This window comes from Bombina bombina, chromosome 7, assembly GCF_027579735.1.
Source record: "Bombina bombina isolate aBomBom1 chromosome 7, aBomBom1.pri, whole genome shotgun sequence".
NCBI lineage: Eukaryota > Metazoa > Chordata > Amphibia > Anura > Bombinatoridae > Bombina > Bombina bombina.
Genome location: NC_069505.1, coordinates 27,962,243 through 27,976,522, shown reverse-complemented (window position 1 = coordinate 27,976,522; position 14,280 = coordinate 27,962,243). Strand labels below are relative to the sequence as shown.

Below are 14,280 nucleotides of genomic sequence, written 5' to 3'. Positions count from 1 at the left end.
TGTTCACCCAGGAAGGGTATATATATATTTATATATATATATATATATATATATATATATATATATATATATATATATTTATATATATATTTATATATATATATATATATTTATATATATATATATATATATATATATATATATATATATATATATATATATATATATATATATATATATATATATATATATATATATCCTGAGAAGAAATGCCTTTCAGATTTGTAATGCATTACATGAATAAGCACAGTTAGATAAATGTTTGATATTTTTAACAACATTACTTATTTCAATTCAGACCTGCATCTGGTGTTTCATGCATTCAAAATGTATTAAGATGATGGCTGAGAGAGTAAGGGAATCCATGATGAAGATATTATAATCCTTTTAAATCGTTTCATATAAAATATGATTTTAAACGCATTTTAATATAGTATAAGTGGAATATTTTCACGTTTGATCTTAAAATGATCAGAAAAAATGGTACTGTGTGATCCATGTGTTTTTGAACATGTAACTTATTAGTATTAGGAATCATGGTGTTAAACAATCACTTTATAAGGATATATTAAATTGTTAGCAATATTTGATGGTGGGTCTACATTCCTGGGTGTCTGCTGCCACCTTTAGATCAAAGATGGTATTACAGCCAAAAGGCCTTTGGCTGCTCAGGGAGGCGTCTCCCAAAATAACCTATGAGATATTCAGATCCGAGGGCGAATCACAGACAAGCTTTCGAAGGGCCTATAATATTGTTTCACAAATGATTAAGATAATATAAGCTGAATGCAAGAGGAGTGAAGCAGGCTGGGTCACTTTTTGCTGAACTCTGGACTGATAACTGGCTGCATTGGAACACAGACTATATGCAAAATTGGCTACCTTTTTATTATCCATATTGCAATACTTATTTCATATGAGGTGAAACAAGAAATTCTGGAAGCTGAATTATCGATTTGGTCATTTTGGTGAAGTATACACGATTGATAAATATATATATATATATATATATATAATATTTAAATCAAAGGTATTTAGTAACTATAACTAAATTGCAGTTAGTAATTTTAAAAGGGCACTTTGTATTTTAACTTGCATTCATAGCCATGTGTAGTTAAAACTAGTCTCTTGTATGCTAAGTAATTTATATTTGCAAATATATATATATATATATATATATATATATATATATATATATATATATATATATATATATATATATTAGAATTTATCTTAATTGTAGATAATTAAGAATTTATTTCAGCTCAGATAAAATGGCATAGGAATTGGCTGTTTGCACAAATAATATATATGATTCTGATGTTTTAAATTAGAGTTATATAGGATAAACTGTAGGCTAAGTATTTTAATTGTGTTGTTCTGAATGTTAGTGGCTCAAATCTTAGTATCCCATTGTGGTATTTTAATGCAATTCAATTGTGCATAAGGTTAATTATAAAGGTACACTTGGTTTGCTTTACAAAGAGTATTGTAACAATTTAAGCCTGTATAATTTGATTCATATCTGGTTTTCTATAAATATAATTCAATGTGTCTATAAATTTTAACTAATATAAAGAATTTAGGAATTTACATTAATTTTAATTGTTTTGTATATGCATTTTATTGGGGGTTTATTTTAAAGAATAATTATTAAATATATTGTATTATATCCCGGCCATATACTGACAATCACAAATTTGGACAAAAGTGATAGAAGCTGGAATGAGGACAGATGTAGGAGTTCCTTTGGTGGTACTGAGTGGTGCATGTTGTCAGGGTCTCAAGGAGAAACCCTAAAAATAATTACTCTAAGCAGTGCGGTCATAATAAAAGGTGGTCTCTATGGCAACCAAACAAAGCTGGTGAATGCAGAAGTTTGTCAGAGGTTAATTCATGAAAATTATATTTTACCCCTAAAGCAATTGTTACTAGCATAGGGTTTTTATTTATTTAACTTACAACATTTCTCAGAATAGCACATACTGTTCTTGTGTTGATAAATGTTATCTGCGTCTGATAATGGGACTGTTTTATGGGATTGTGTATGGTGTTGGCAGTTATGAGGGGTTTGGAAAGAGGATCATAGTTATGAGAGTATTGTTGGGCAATGTTGGTTATTGAGATCATTTAGGCCTACTTATATTGGGGACAGTAGCTGTTTAGTGTTAATTGAAGTGGGGCATCCGGAGAACTCAGTATGCACTGTTTGGCATGATGATGTTTTTTTTTTTTATATTCTTTATTTTATCGCCAGCAATGAATCATATAAACAGAATTAATGCCTTGCTAAAAAACAAACAAACATAAGAAACACATAATGAAATCGCAAAGAAATAATACAATTACCTTGTAAATACCTTTGATTTTAACATTGCAACTAAACAGGTATATCATTATAATCTATCATAATATTGCTGGAGTTTTCACATTATATAAAGGAGAAGGGGAGAGAAGAAAAAAAAAAGTAAAAACCACAAGGGGTATTGTTATACAGATGCAATAATCAACTCTAACAAGGTTAAACATCTTGACATTCTAATCCAGGTATACTCTCTTGTGTGGGGGTAAGTACAAACATGCCTAACTTAAATAAACCACAAATAAAAAAGCAACCATCTTCATTTGGCTTTTGGTCAATCCACCCTCACTATATTTATCCAATGTGGACCCTCTGCCTGAAAAGGACAAAGGAGAAAAAAAAAAAAAAAAGGGATACTGGGCAAGGAAAGGGGTCCCCTGAACTCTCTCCCTCTCTCCCTCCCCTACTTATTACTAGTATTTAGAGAAATAGTAGTACCGGTTTAAGTTCTCATATCTCTATACTCTAAAGTTTACGAATCCTGGGTACTAACCCTGTCTGTGGAGTGAGTACCAATCAGCTGGAAATTCATCTAGGACAACCAATTCAGCAAATGACTCAGTGCTTAGAAAGGGGTATAGAATCTTTTTCTGAATCTGAAGAGTATATGTTTTACTTATCGGTAACCATCCTAGTAAAAATCTTTTTATTTTATTTTCCTTAGCACTCTTCAAGTGATAAGATTAAAAAATGATTTGGTTTTGAATTTCTTTTATTATCATGGAGAGAGGAGGAGCTACTGTAGCTTTCCAGTTCTTTACTATAAGGTGTCTTATCAGTAGTATAAGTGTATTTAGTACTTTATCTTGAATACCTAAATTAATTATTTGTGTCTTTAAAAGAATAACCAATTCAGGTGACAAGTATAAATTTGTCTTGTATAGTTTGTTAATCCAGAAAGTAAGCTTCTCCCAAATCTGCAACATTTTAGGACAAAAATAGAACATATGGAGGACATCCGCTTTCGGATAGGAACACCGAGAACATCTAACTAATTGCGCTGGAAACATTCTCATTAGACGTGCTGGGGTGATATAAAAATTATTGATGAGTTTAATGTGGGATTCCTTCCAGCTCGTAGATATAACTAATTTTTTTGTAGCCCTTACACTTGTATACATTCTGGAAAGATCATGATGATGTTAATGGTTAGGGTTAACTGACTTAGAAGATAGGATCAATGGTGGTTAGGTTTAGGGAGTTTATAATACTTGGAACTATTTAATACAGGCACCAGTGTTATATAGATAGGTCAGAAACTCCCCCTGATGGCTAGTAATAGTAATTATTATTTATTGTGCCACATATACCGTACTGTCCCTAAGTAAATGAGTTGTGAGAATAATCAGGGCAATAAAAGTCGCTACAACAAATGTGCCGTAACCATACAATGCTTTAGTCTCTGTATTAGAGATTTCTGCTGTATCTAGTCCATGGGTTAATAACTGCCTTATATATATAATCATTTGTTCATCTCACCCAGCACAGCCCACATACAGCTGCTTTATCCTTGCAGAGAAGATATAAGGGTTTATTTATCAATTTGCAAGTGGACATGATACGAAGTAACGTATCATGTCCGCTGCACATCGCGGCACATCGATAAATGTCAATAGCATATGCTGTCGGCATTTATCATTGCACCAGCAGTTCTTTTGAACTGCTGGAGCAATGTCGCCCCCTGTAGATTTGCGGCCAATCGAGCACTAGCAGGGGGTGTCAATCAACCCGATCGTATTCGATCTTTAGACCGTTGCTTTGCTTCATAACTTCCATACGGAGCTTGATAAATATGCCCCCAAAAGGGATAAGCACTTCTCGTGGGCTAAAGGGATAAGCGCTTCTCATGGGCTAAAGCGATAAGCGCTTCTCATGGGCTAAAGGGATAAGCGCTTCTCATGGGCTAAAAGGATAAGCGCTTCTCATGGGCTAAAGGGATAAGCACTTCTCATGGGTCTTGGGTACCAAAAATAAACCTGCTGCCCATGTTGCCAGAAACAAAACAAGTATATTTTCCGCAAGACAGTGGGAGGAGTCAGGGTGAGTGGAGGTGGAGTTACAGGTGTTCTGTAATTGGAGCATTTTGTTCCAGGGTTGTTATTTTTTTCCTCAGCCCAACAGGGGCACAAAGAAAAAGCTTGGGCTTATTTTGTACACAACTCACCCTCATAGAACCAACACTGATAACAATGGTTCCATATAGGATACAATAGCAAGGTATTTCTATTTATAATCACTATAAAGACAGCAATCAGTATATGTTAGAGCTGTACATGTGAGCTATGTCAATATCACTTACAAACATATCTTATATAAACATAGAATGTATAAGTCAAGCAGAACAAAAGACAGAGAAGACAACACCACATAATAACAAAGAATAACTTGCTCTTCTTCAGTTGGTGACATATTTGAATGACAAGTAGACTGCTAGTTATTTATCAAAGGACTGAGATACTAATGGTATCAAACTATTTATCCACTAGAATTTCACAATGGAATAGATATTTTTCTAAAACTTTATCTATTAGTTGAAATGACTGATTGAACAAATTGATTGACCAGTCTTGTTCAGGACTAGAGTAAACTAATCACATGAGTGCTTTTTTATAATTGATGTGAGATAGAACCAATGAGATATATGATTTATAATAATATCAATAATTTATGGTGGAATTAATAAATCTGAATAAACTATTATACGAGAGTAGATTTGATGTTACTCAAGTAAATGATTAAAATATAGTTAATATTTGGTCCCTGTAAAAAAAATAAAAAAAATTGTGAAAATCATTTATAAGTGTAGCACTTCAGATTATGCTTAAAATAAAGCAAATTCATTTTAAAGTTCATTTGTTCATGAGTATCTTGTCGAAACACAACATATTTTTTCTCATTGTCCGTTTGTGCTGGAGTGCGTTGTTGGTGACCAGCTACTACGTCGCTGCAAGAACCAACTCTTAGGCTTCCGAATGCGTCTACGAAAAACTCTATGGAAGAACAACAACAATGATTAATGTCAAAAAGGTTTAAATATTTTCATGTTATCAAGAATATCAGAACTACACTTTGAAAGAATCAATAATTGTGCTTAAACTCTTTTACTTTTGGAAAATTGTTTGACTTTGTTTTGGAAAATGTTAGAGCAATAATATAAAACTAAAAAGCTATCATATTTGTATATAAAGAGTGGAATACATTTTTATAGTGTACCAGGTATTCTGGAATTCCTGTAGTTACTAAGCTCTGAACAAACATGATACTTGAACCTATGATCTCTGTCCTTTAAACCTAAGCTATATATTGTAAAGTTGTGCAGTCTTTGGTTTGATTTTTATCTATTAATTTGACTTAGATGACTGGAATCAATTTCCAGTGTGATGATAACTACAAAAATAAAATTTATGCTTACCTGATAAATTAATTTCCTTCTTGGCAGTGAGAGTCCACGAAAACATTCATAACCTATTGAATATCCCTCCCACTTCCCCTACCCTTTCAGGAGTTCAGGCCGAGGATAAGGAAAGGTGAAGAGAGGTCCAAGGGGTACAGAGATGCCAAGGACTGCCGCTACTACACAATTTTCCTTAGGGTGCGTTTGTGGACTCTCACTGCCAAGAAGGAAATTAATTTATCAGGGAAGCATACATTCTATTTTCCTTCTATTGGAAGAGAGAGTCCACAAGAACATTCATAACCTATAGGAAACCAATACCCAAGCTGTGAAGTTCACGAATGTTTGGAAGGGTAAAGAAGGGAAGGCAGTACTAATCACTAGGCACCAACGCTTGTAGAACCCTTCTCCCAAAAGATGCCTCTACTGAGGCAAAAACATCAAATATTTAGAACTTTGTGAAAGTGTGCATCAAAGAATGTTACAGCCTTGCAAATCTGTTCAACTGAGGCCTCATTTTTGAAGGCCCAAGAAGTAGTTACTGCATGATTAGAATGTGCTGTGATTCTTGAAGGGGGCTCCTGATCCACCTCCTTGTAAGCTATGTGAATCAAACTTTGCAACCAAAACGAAATAGTAATATCTGAGGCCTTCTGCCCTTTGCGCTTGCCAGTATACAGAATGAATAAGAAGATGACTGACGGTACTGCTTAGTAGCGTGAAGGTAGAACTTCAATGCCCTGACCACATCCATGTTATGTGACAACCTCTCCTTAGAGGATGACAGATTGGGACAAAGAGGAGAAACCACAATCTACTGGTTAATGTTGTGAGTATTATCTTGATGGATCACTAGGTATGGAGGATCACACATTAAAGGCGATAACTCTGACAATCTGCAAGCAGAGGAAATAGCAAAAAAGAAAAAAAAAATCACTTTCCAAGTGATTAACTTAATATCAGCAGCATGCAGAGGCTCTCTGAAGAACTTTAGGAACTAAATTGAGGCTCCATGGTTTTAACAGGTTTGAAAACAGGTCATATGTGGGCTAGGGCCTGAACAAACTCCTGAACATCTGGCAAACGAGCCAACTTAGGGCTCGTTTCCATTGAGCTGTAGGTTTGTGTGCGCTCACAAAACGATAAATATGCTGTCGGAAGCAATTTCGGTTAACGACTGCTTCCAATGGCGCATTATACCAATGACAGTCTGGCTGCCAAAAACATTTTGGTGTCCCATAGAAAGTATTAGAGGCCGTTTCCTATGAAAGCGCAAACCGTTAATACACTGTCGAAGGCTGTCGCTATATTAAGAAAAATTACACCTAGTTCAACTAGGTGTAAAATAGGCAAAAGGAGCTTTTTGAGACCTATTTCCCATTGAAATCTAACCCGCCTCACAAAAAGTAAACCCCCAAAAAAAATAAAAAGCCCTAATCTAAAAAGAAAACCCACCCAAAAATGTAAAAAAAAAAACTAACACTAACCCCAACATAAAGGCTCACCATTCCTGAAGTCCAGTGGTGAAGGTCTTCTTCCAGGCAGCTTCATCTGCATCCAGCAAGGGACAATCTTCTTTCTTCATCCAGATGGAGTGGAGCAAAGGCGGCACAGAGCGGAGCAGGATCGGTGACGGTGCAGACATCCAACGTGGAGGTTCCTCTTCATGGGATCGTCCACTGCACACTGAAGATTGAATGCGAGGTACCCGTTTTATATTGGGGTACCTTGCATTCCTATTGGCCGAAAATTTAAAATTACCCAATAGGATGAGAGCTACTTAAATCCTATTGGATGCTCAAATCGGCCAATAGGATTTAAGTAGCGCTCATCCTATTGGCTGATTTAAAATTTTCAGCCAATAGGAATGCAAGGTAGGTAGAGTTAGGTCTTTTTTATTTTGGGGATAGGGTGTTCTACTATTAGGGGTTAATTTGTATTTTTCAATGTAAAAGAGCTGTTAAACGTAGGGCAATGCCCTACAAAAGGCCCTTTTAAGGGCTATTGGAAGTTTAGTGTTAGCTTAGGGGGTGTTTTTATTTTTGGGGGGTTGTTTTTATAGGGTAATAATATTAGGTTTAAAAAAATATTTTGTATAATTTTGTTTATTTTTTTCTGTAATCCTAGATTTTTTTTTTATTTTTTGTAATCTTAGTTTTTTCTTTTAATTTAATCTTAGTGTTTTTTTATGTAAACTTAGGTTTTTTTCATGTAAAGATAGGATTTTTTTATTTTTGGTCATTTATATTTATATTAATTTTTAAAGTTAGTCTTTTTTTATTTTCTGTAAATGTAGCTAATTGTGGTTAATTTAGGGGGTCTTAGGTTAGGGGGCTTAGTGATTAGATTGATACTTTGCATTGTGGGGGGTTGGCGGATTAGGGATTAATAGGTTAATCAAGTACTTTGCATTGTGGGTGATGGCGGATTAGGGGTTAATAACTTTCACCTAAATTACGAGTTTTGCGTTATGATCCGGTATGGCTATTAACGCTGAAAATTTTGCCATTGCGTGTGGAATAGCCGGTAACGCATATTACAAGTCACTGCGGTATAACTTTCCTGCAACCCTCCATTCCACACTCAAAAAATTACGTTTGAGTGCAGGATTTTCCGTAGTGCTGTATTACAGGTTGTGTGGTCCGGCTAAAATGTTTGCGTTACAGCATATACCGACACGATCCATTCCGTGATTTGAGACCAGTAGTTATGGATTTTGCAAAACAAAAATGTTTCACAAAACTCATAACTAAAATGCTACAAATTACACTAACACCCATAAACTACCTATTAACCCCTAAACCGCCAGCCCCCCACATCACAAAACACTAAATTAAACTATTAACCCCTAAACCTAACAGCCCCCTAACTTTAAATTAAAAGTTACAATATAACTATCTTAAAATAAATAAAAACGTACCTGTGAATTAAAAAAACTAAGATTAAAATGTAAATTAACCTAACATAGCTATTCTAATAAAATGAAAAAAAACTAATTAATAAACCTAAATTACAAATTTTAAAAAACCTAACACAATCTAACATTACAAAAAATAATAAACACTAAAATTATGAAAAATAAAAAACTCTAAGATTACAAAAAATAACAAACAAAATTATCAAAAATAAAAAGAATTACACCTAATCTAATAGCCCTATAAAAATAAAAAGCCCCCCAAAATAAAAACACCCCCTAACCTACAATAAACTACCAATAGCTCTTAAAAGGGCCTTTTGGTAGGGCATTGCCTTAAGTTAAAAAGCTCTTTTACCTACAAAAAATACAAAGTCCCCCAACAGTAAAACCCCTCACCCAACCAACCCCCCCTCTGTGCCTCCATAGCTCCGTGACATCGGGATGAAGATAGAAATTGGTCCTGCGATGGAGGAAGATGTCACCGCCTGGATGAAGACTTCTCTCCACCTGGATGAGGGTGTATGACCGGACTTCAGGAACTGTGAGTAGATATTCTGGGGTTAGTGTTAGTGTTTTTTTTTTAAAAAAAATGGGTGTTTTTTTATATATTAGGGATTGGCACAGTAAAAGTGCTGAATGCCCTTTCCCATGGGAACTTACAATCTAGAAGGGTAGGAGGTTGAGAAACAGGAGGTGAGGACTGCAAGATTGAAAAAGATGTTAATGCAGAGTTAGATGAGGGAAATGTTAGGTAAGTGAAATTAATGTATTATTGAGTTGGGTGGAAGACTTCTCTGAACAAAAAAGTCTTCAGGGAGCATTTAAAGAAGAAAGATTAGGGAAAAGCCTGACAGGATGAGGGAGAGTGTTCCAGAGGGTAGGTGCTGCATGACAGAAGTCCTGCCATCTAGCATGAGAGGAGGTGATAGTTGCAGATGCAAGGAACAGGTCATTATTGGATTTTAATGGGTGGGCTGGAGTATACATGTTGATTAGAGAGGATAGGTAGTGGGGAGCGGTGTTGGTGAGAGCTTTGTATGAAAGGGTGAGAATTTTGAATCTAATTCTGCTGTGAATGGAGACCAATGAAGGGACTTGCAGAGAGGTGCAGCAGATACAGAGCAACAGGAAATGTGGATTAGCCTGGCAGAGGCATTTAGGATGGATTGAAGGGGAGAGGTGGGAAAGAGGAAGGCCAGTATGTAGGTTATTGCAGTAGTCAAGTCGGGAAATAACAAGGGAGTGGATTATTTGCTTTGTGGTGTTAGCGCTCAGAAAAGGGCGAATCTTGGAAATATTGCGTAGGTGGTTGTGGCAGGATGAAGAAAGTGAATTGGATATGGGGGATGAAGGATAGATTTGAGTCAAGTGTAACTCCGAGGCAGCGGACTTGGGGCGATGGGGAGATGGTGATGCCGTCAACCGAGATAGAAAAGTCAAAAGTTGGTGTAGAGCTTGAGGGGGGATTAGAAGGAGCTCAGTCTTGGACATGTTAATCTTAAGGTGGTGAGAGGCCATCCAGGAAGAAATACCAGATAAGCAGTTACTGACATAAGAAAGGACAGAGGGAGAGAGAGCATGTGTGGAAAGGTAGATTTGGGTGTCATCAGCATAAGGTGGTATTTGAAGCCATAACTTTTGATAAGTTTACCCAGTGAAGAAGTATAAATGGAGAAGAGTAGAGGACCCAGAATAGATCCTTGAGGTACTCCAACAGACAGAGGCACTGGAGAGGAGGAGTCACCAACAAATGACACAGAAAAAGACCTGTGAGAATGATAAGAGTGAATCCAAGAATGAGCAGTATCACAGAGGCCAAAATAGCTAAGGGTCTGTAGGAGGAGAGGGTAGTCAACTGTGTCAAAGGCAGCTGAGAGGTAAAGTAAGATGAGTATGGAGTAGTGGCTATTACTTTTAGCAGAAAGAAGATCATTAGTAACCTTGGTAAGGACAGTCTCAGTTGAGTTTTTGGGGCAGAATCCAGATTGCAGGGGGTCAAGCAAGGAGTTGGTGGACAGGAAGTGGGTTAGGTGATTGTAAACTAGTTTTTCAAGGAGTTTTGATGTTAGTAAAAGCAGTGATATGGGGCGGTAGCTTTCAGGAGACTTAGTGTCAAGGGAGGGTTTTTGAGTATGGGAGTGACCTTTGCATGTTTGAAAGAAGATGGAAATTAACCTGTAGAGATAGATAGGTTGAAGATGTGAGTGAGAGCAGGTATGAGGGTGGAAGACTGGGGGGTATTAGATGGGAAGGGATATAGTCAAGCGGGCAGGTACTGAGGCATGAGGAAGATAGTAGCAAAGAGACTTTACTCTCAGTGGCTGGATGGAAAATGCAGAGGGTGGCAGAGGGAGTAACTGGGCCTGTTGTTGGAAGTTTGCAGGTTGGTGTTGGGATGTTGTTTTGGATAGTATGTGTTTTGTTTAAAAAGTCTGCCAGGTCCTGAGCACTAAAGACGGATAAGGGTGGTGGAGCAGGTGGGTAGAGGAGAGAGTTAAGGGTGGAGAAGAGTCATTTAGGGTTTTAGGAAAGACTTGATATGAGAGAAGAGAAATAGGTTTGCTTGGCTAAATGAAGGGCAGAAGTGTATGAATGAAGAATAAACTTATAGTGTATGAAATCAGGTTCAGAATGTTTTTTTCTCCAGGCATGCTCAGTAGTACGGGAGCATTTTTGCATATAGCGTGTTTGCTGAGAGTGCCAGGGCTGTAACTGACGGTGTGATGTTTTGGTCAGTTGGGGAGGGGCAAGAGTGTCTAGTGCAGAGGAGAGAGTTTTGTTATAGTGGGCTGTAGCGAGATCAGGGCAGGTTATAGTGAAAGTGTGAGGGAGAAGATCTTGAATGATTTTTGAAAATTGGAGAGGATCCACAGTGTGTAGATTTCTACAGGTGCGGGGGCGGGATGGAGAAGTGGATTTAGCTGCTGCATTTATATTATAGGTGACCAGGTGATGGTCTGAAATGGGAAAAGGGCAACAGTTTAGGTCAGATATAGAGCAGAGATAGAAAAATACCAGGTCGATGGAGTGTCCATTACGTGAGTAGGGAAAAGGGTAGATTGTGAGAGACCGAAAGAGGATGTTAGTGAAAGAAGTTTAGAGACAGCAGGGGCAGATGGGTTGTCAATGGGAATGTTGAAGTCCCCAAGGATTATGGTTGGTATATTTGTAGAGAGAAAGTGAGGAGGCCAGGTGGCAAAGTTGTCAAGAAATTGGGAGGGCGGTCCAGGAGGGCGAAAGATGACTGCTACTCTGAGGGAGAGGGGGGAGAACAGGCGAATAAAGTGGCCTTCAAAGGAGGACAAGGAGAGAGATGGGATTGGAGGTAGGTACTGATAAGTGCAGGAGGGGGAGAGCAGGATCCCAACACCACCGCCATGTTTCTCACCTGGCCTCGGGGTATGGCTAAAGTGGAGACCACCATGTGTGAGAGCAGCAATGGAAACAGTGTCAGAAGAAGATAGCTAGGTTTTGGTAATTGCTAAAAGTGTGAAAGCATTTGATATAAACAGGTCATAGAGTTAATAACTTTAATTAGTGTCAGCAATGTCAGGGGCGGTGGATTAGGGGTGTTTAGACTAGGGGTTAACGTTAGGGTGTTAGGTTTTAAATGTAACTTTCTTTCCCTTATAGACATCAATGGGGTTGCGTTATGGTGATTTGCCATTACACGATCGAAGGTGTAATTTTTTTTTTCTATCACTTTCTCTCCATTGATGACTATGGGGCAAAGCGTGTAAACTCAGCCCTTTTGTGCGGTATGGAGCTTAACGCACCATAACGCACAGCACAAGGAGGTTTTTCAGTAACTCGTAATAGCAGAGCTATGGAAAGTGCAATATTTATGCACCCGGTATAGCGCAAAACTCGCAATCTAGGTATATATTAGATACTTGTAAGTGAGTAGATCTTTATAGATGGCGCAAGATGGAGGGTGTAAACTGGTATGTTCAGTGGGGTTTTCCTCAAATCCCCTGTGGATAATCAATAGTAGGAAGTTAGATAGAAACAAACCAGCGCCTATGAAAGGCTAAAAAACCCAAAGAATGGATACAGTATGTTTTCTCAAAAAATAATGAATTTATTAGGATCAGGAATATTTTACTTTAAGTCAAAATCACAATCATAAGATTAATTAAAATTATATGTATATAAAAAACGGTTCCATAAGATATGTTTTTATCAAAATGCCCAAGTTTTAAAACAAGAAGGTGGTTGGCCAACCTAATATAAAAAAAAATAGTACATGTATCGCAAGCTTGAGAAAGGCTGATTAAGTTAATCGGAAACGCGTTGCTTACAACTCCATACAGAGATTCACAGACCGACAAGGGATCACTGCCGCAGAGCCGTCAATATCGTCAGAGTGACAACACCCCCAAGAAGTGAACCAATCAGAGCCCCTTCTGGAGAAGGCACGGTCTCTGTTCACACAGCGGGAGAACGCTGAAAATTCTCTTGACGGCTCCATAACCGGCGAAGACTACAAACCATCAGCGGACCAGGTAACTGATTTACCTCAACAACCCAGGAACAAGTGCACTTGTACACGGAACCCAGGTACTATTTGGAACTTTTTGGATATTCGAAAAAGTATGGACTCTCTATTTGCCACCTGTTACTCCCATAGACATAAGGAGCTACTTGGTGTCTGATAATCGACCTATTGTATTCAGCAATTGGGAAACCATTATCACATTGTTTACAGATATTTTATACCAAAGTGTAAAGGCTACACAGCAACGTAGCGGAGGTTCCTCGTTACTATATTGTGAGTGATAGTATATAGAATCACAACTCAACATCACAATATTTATTGTTTCTTTTTATTGTATCTTTTTATGCAACTTCAGAGTTTTTAAAAAGCAAGGTACTTGCGATACATGTACTATTTTGTTTTATATTCGGTTGGCCAACCACCTTCTTGTTTTAAAACTTGGGCATTTTGATAAAAACATATCTTATGGAACCGTTTTTTTTTTATATACATATAATTTTAATTAATCTTATGATTGTGATTTTGACTTAAAGTAAAATATTCCTGATCCTAATAAATTCATTATTTTTTGAGAAAACATACTGTATCCATTCTTTGGGTTTTTTAGCCTTTCATAGGCGCTGGTTTGTTTCTATATATTAGATACTTTGCGATGTGGGAGTTGGGGGATTAGGGGTTAATACATTTATTAGTTATTGCGGTGGGGGGATGGCAGTTGAGAGGTACATACTGTGCATGCGTTCAGTGTTTGTTAGGGCTTTTAGGGGAAAAAGTTCAAAAGGAAGATCGCCAGTAAACAAAAGTAATAAAAAACAAAACTTTATTGGAAATAAATTAAAAGGTGATGGGACAACATTCCCCTTAACTGACAAAGACTAACATGTTTCGGCGTGAGCCGTATTCATAGTCCTTAAAAACTTCCATTAGTGTACAAGTTTAAAAAGCCCACACTGGGCTCTGATTGGTCATATAAAATTACATGGTGTTCACATTTAAAGGTACAGGGGATACATTGTATTATCAATGAATAGTAGATTTGATCTGTTACAAAGTACCATAAAAGAACCGATTAAATGCCATAGTATAAAGTTTAAAATAACATTGCTAAG

General features: G+C 37.0%; 1 protein-coding gene across 2 annotated transcripts in view; it reads right to left on the bottom strand.

The window, feature by feature from the left end:
* Positions 1 to 2,223: 2,223 nt before the first annotated feature.
* Positions 2,224 to 14,280, bottom strand: part of LOC128665795 (beta-1,4 N-acetylgalactosaminyltransferase 2-like) — a 325,846-nt gene continuing 313,789 nt past the window's right edge. The window contains exon 11 of one of the 2 annotated variants that reach the window (XM_053719997.1): positions 2,224 to 5,352. In XM_053719997.1, coding sequence (XP_053575972.1) covers positions 5,153 to 5,352 — 200 coding nt within the window. In that variant the 3' untranslated portion in view covers positions 2,224 to 5,152. The remainder of the gene's footprint in view (positions 5,353 to 14,280) is intronic. The other variant, XM_053719998.1, reaches the window with a different exon arrangement.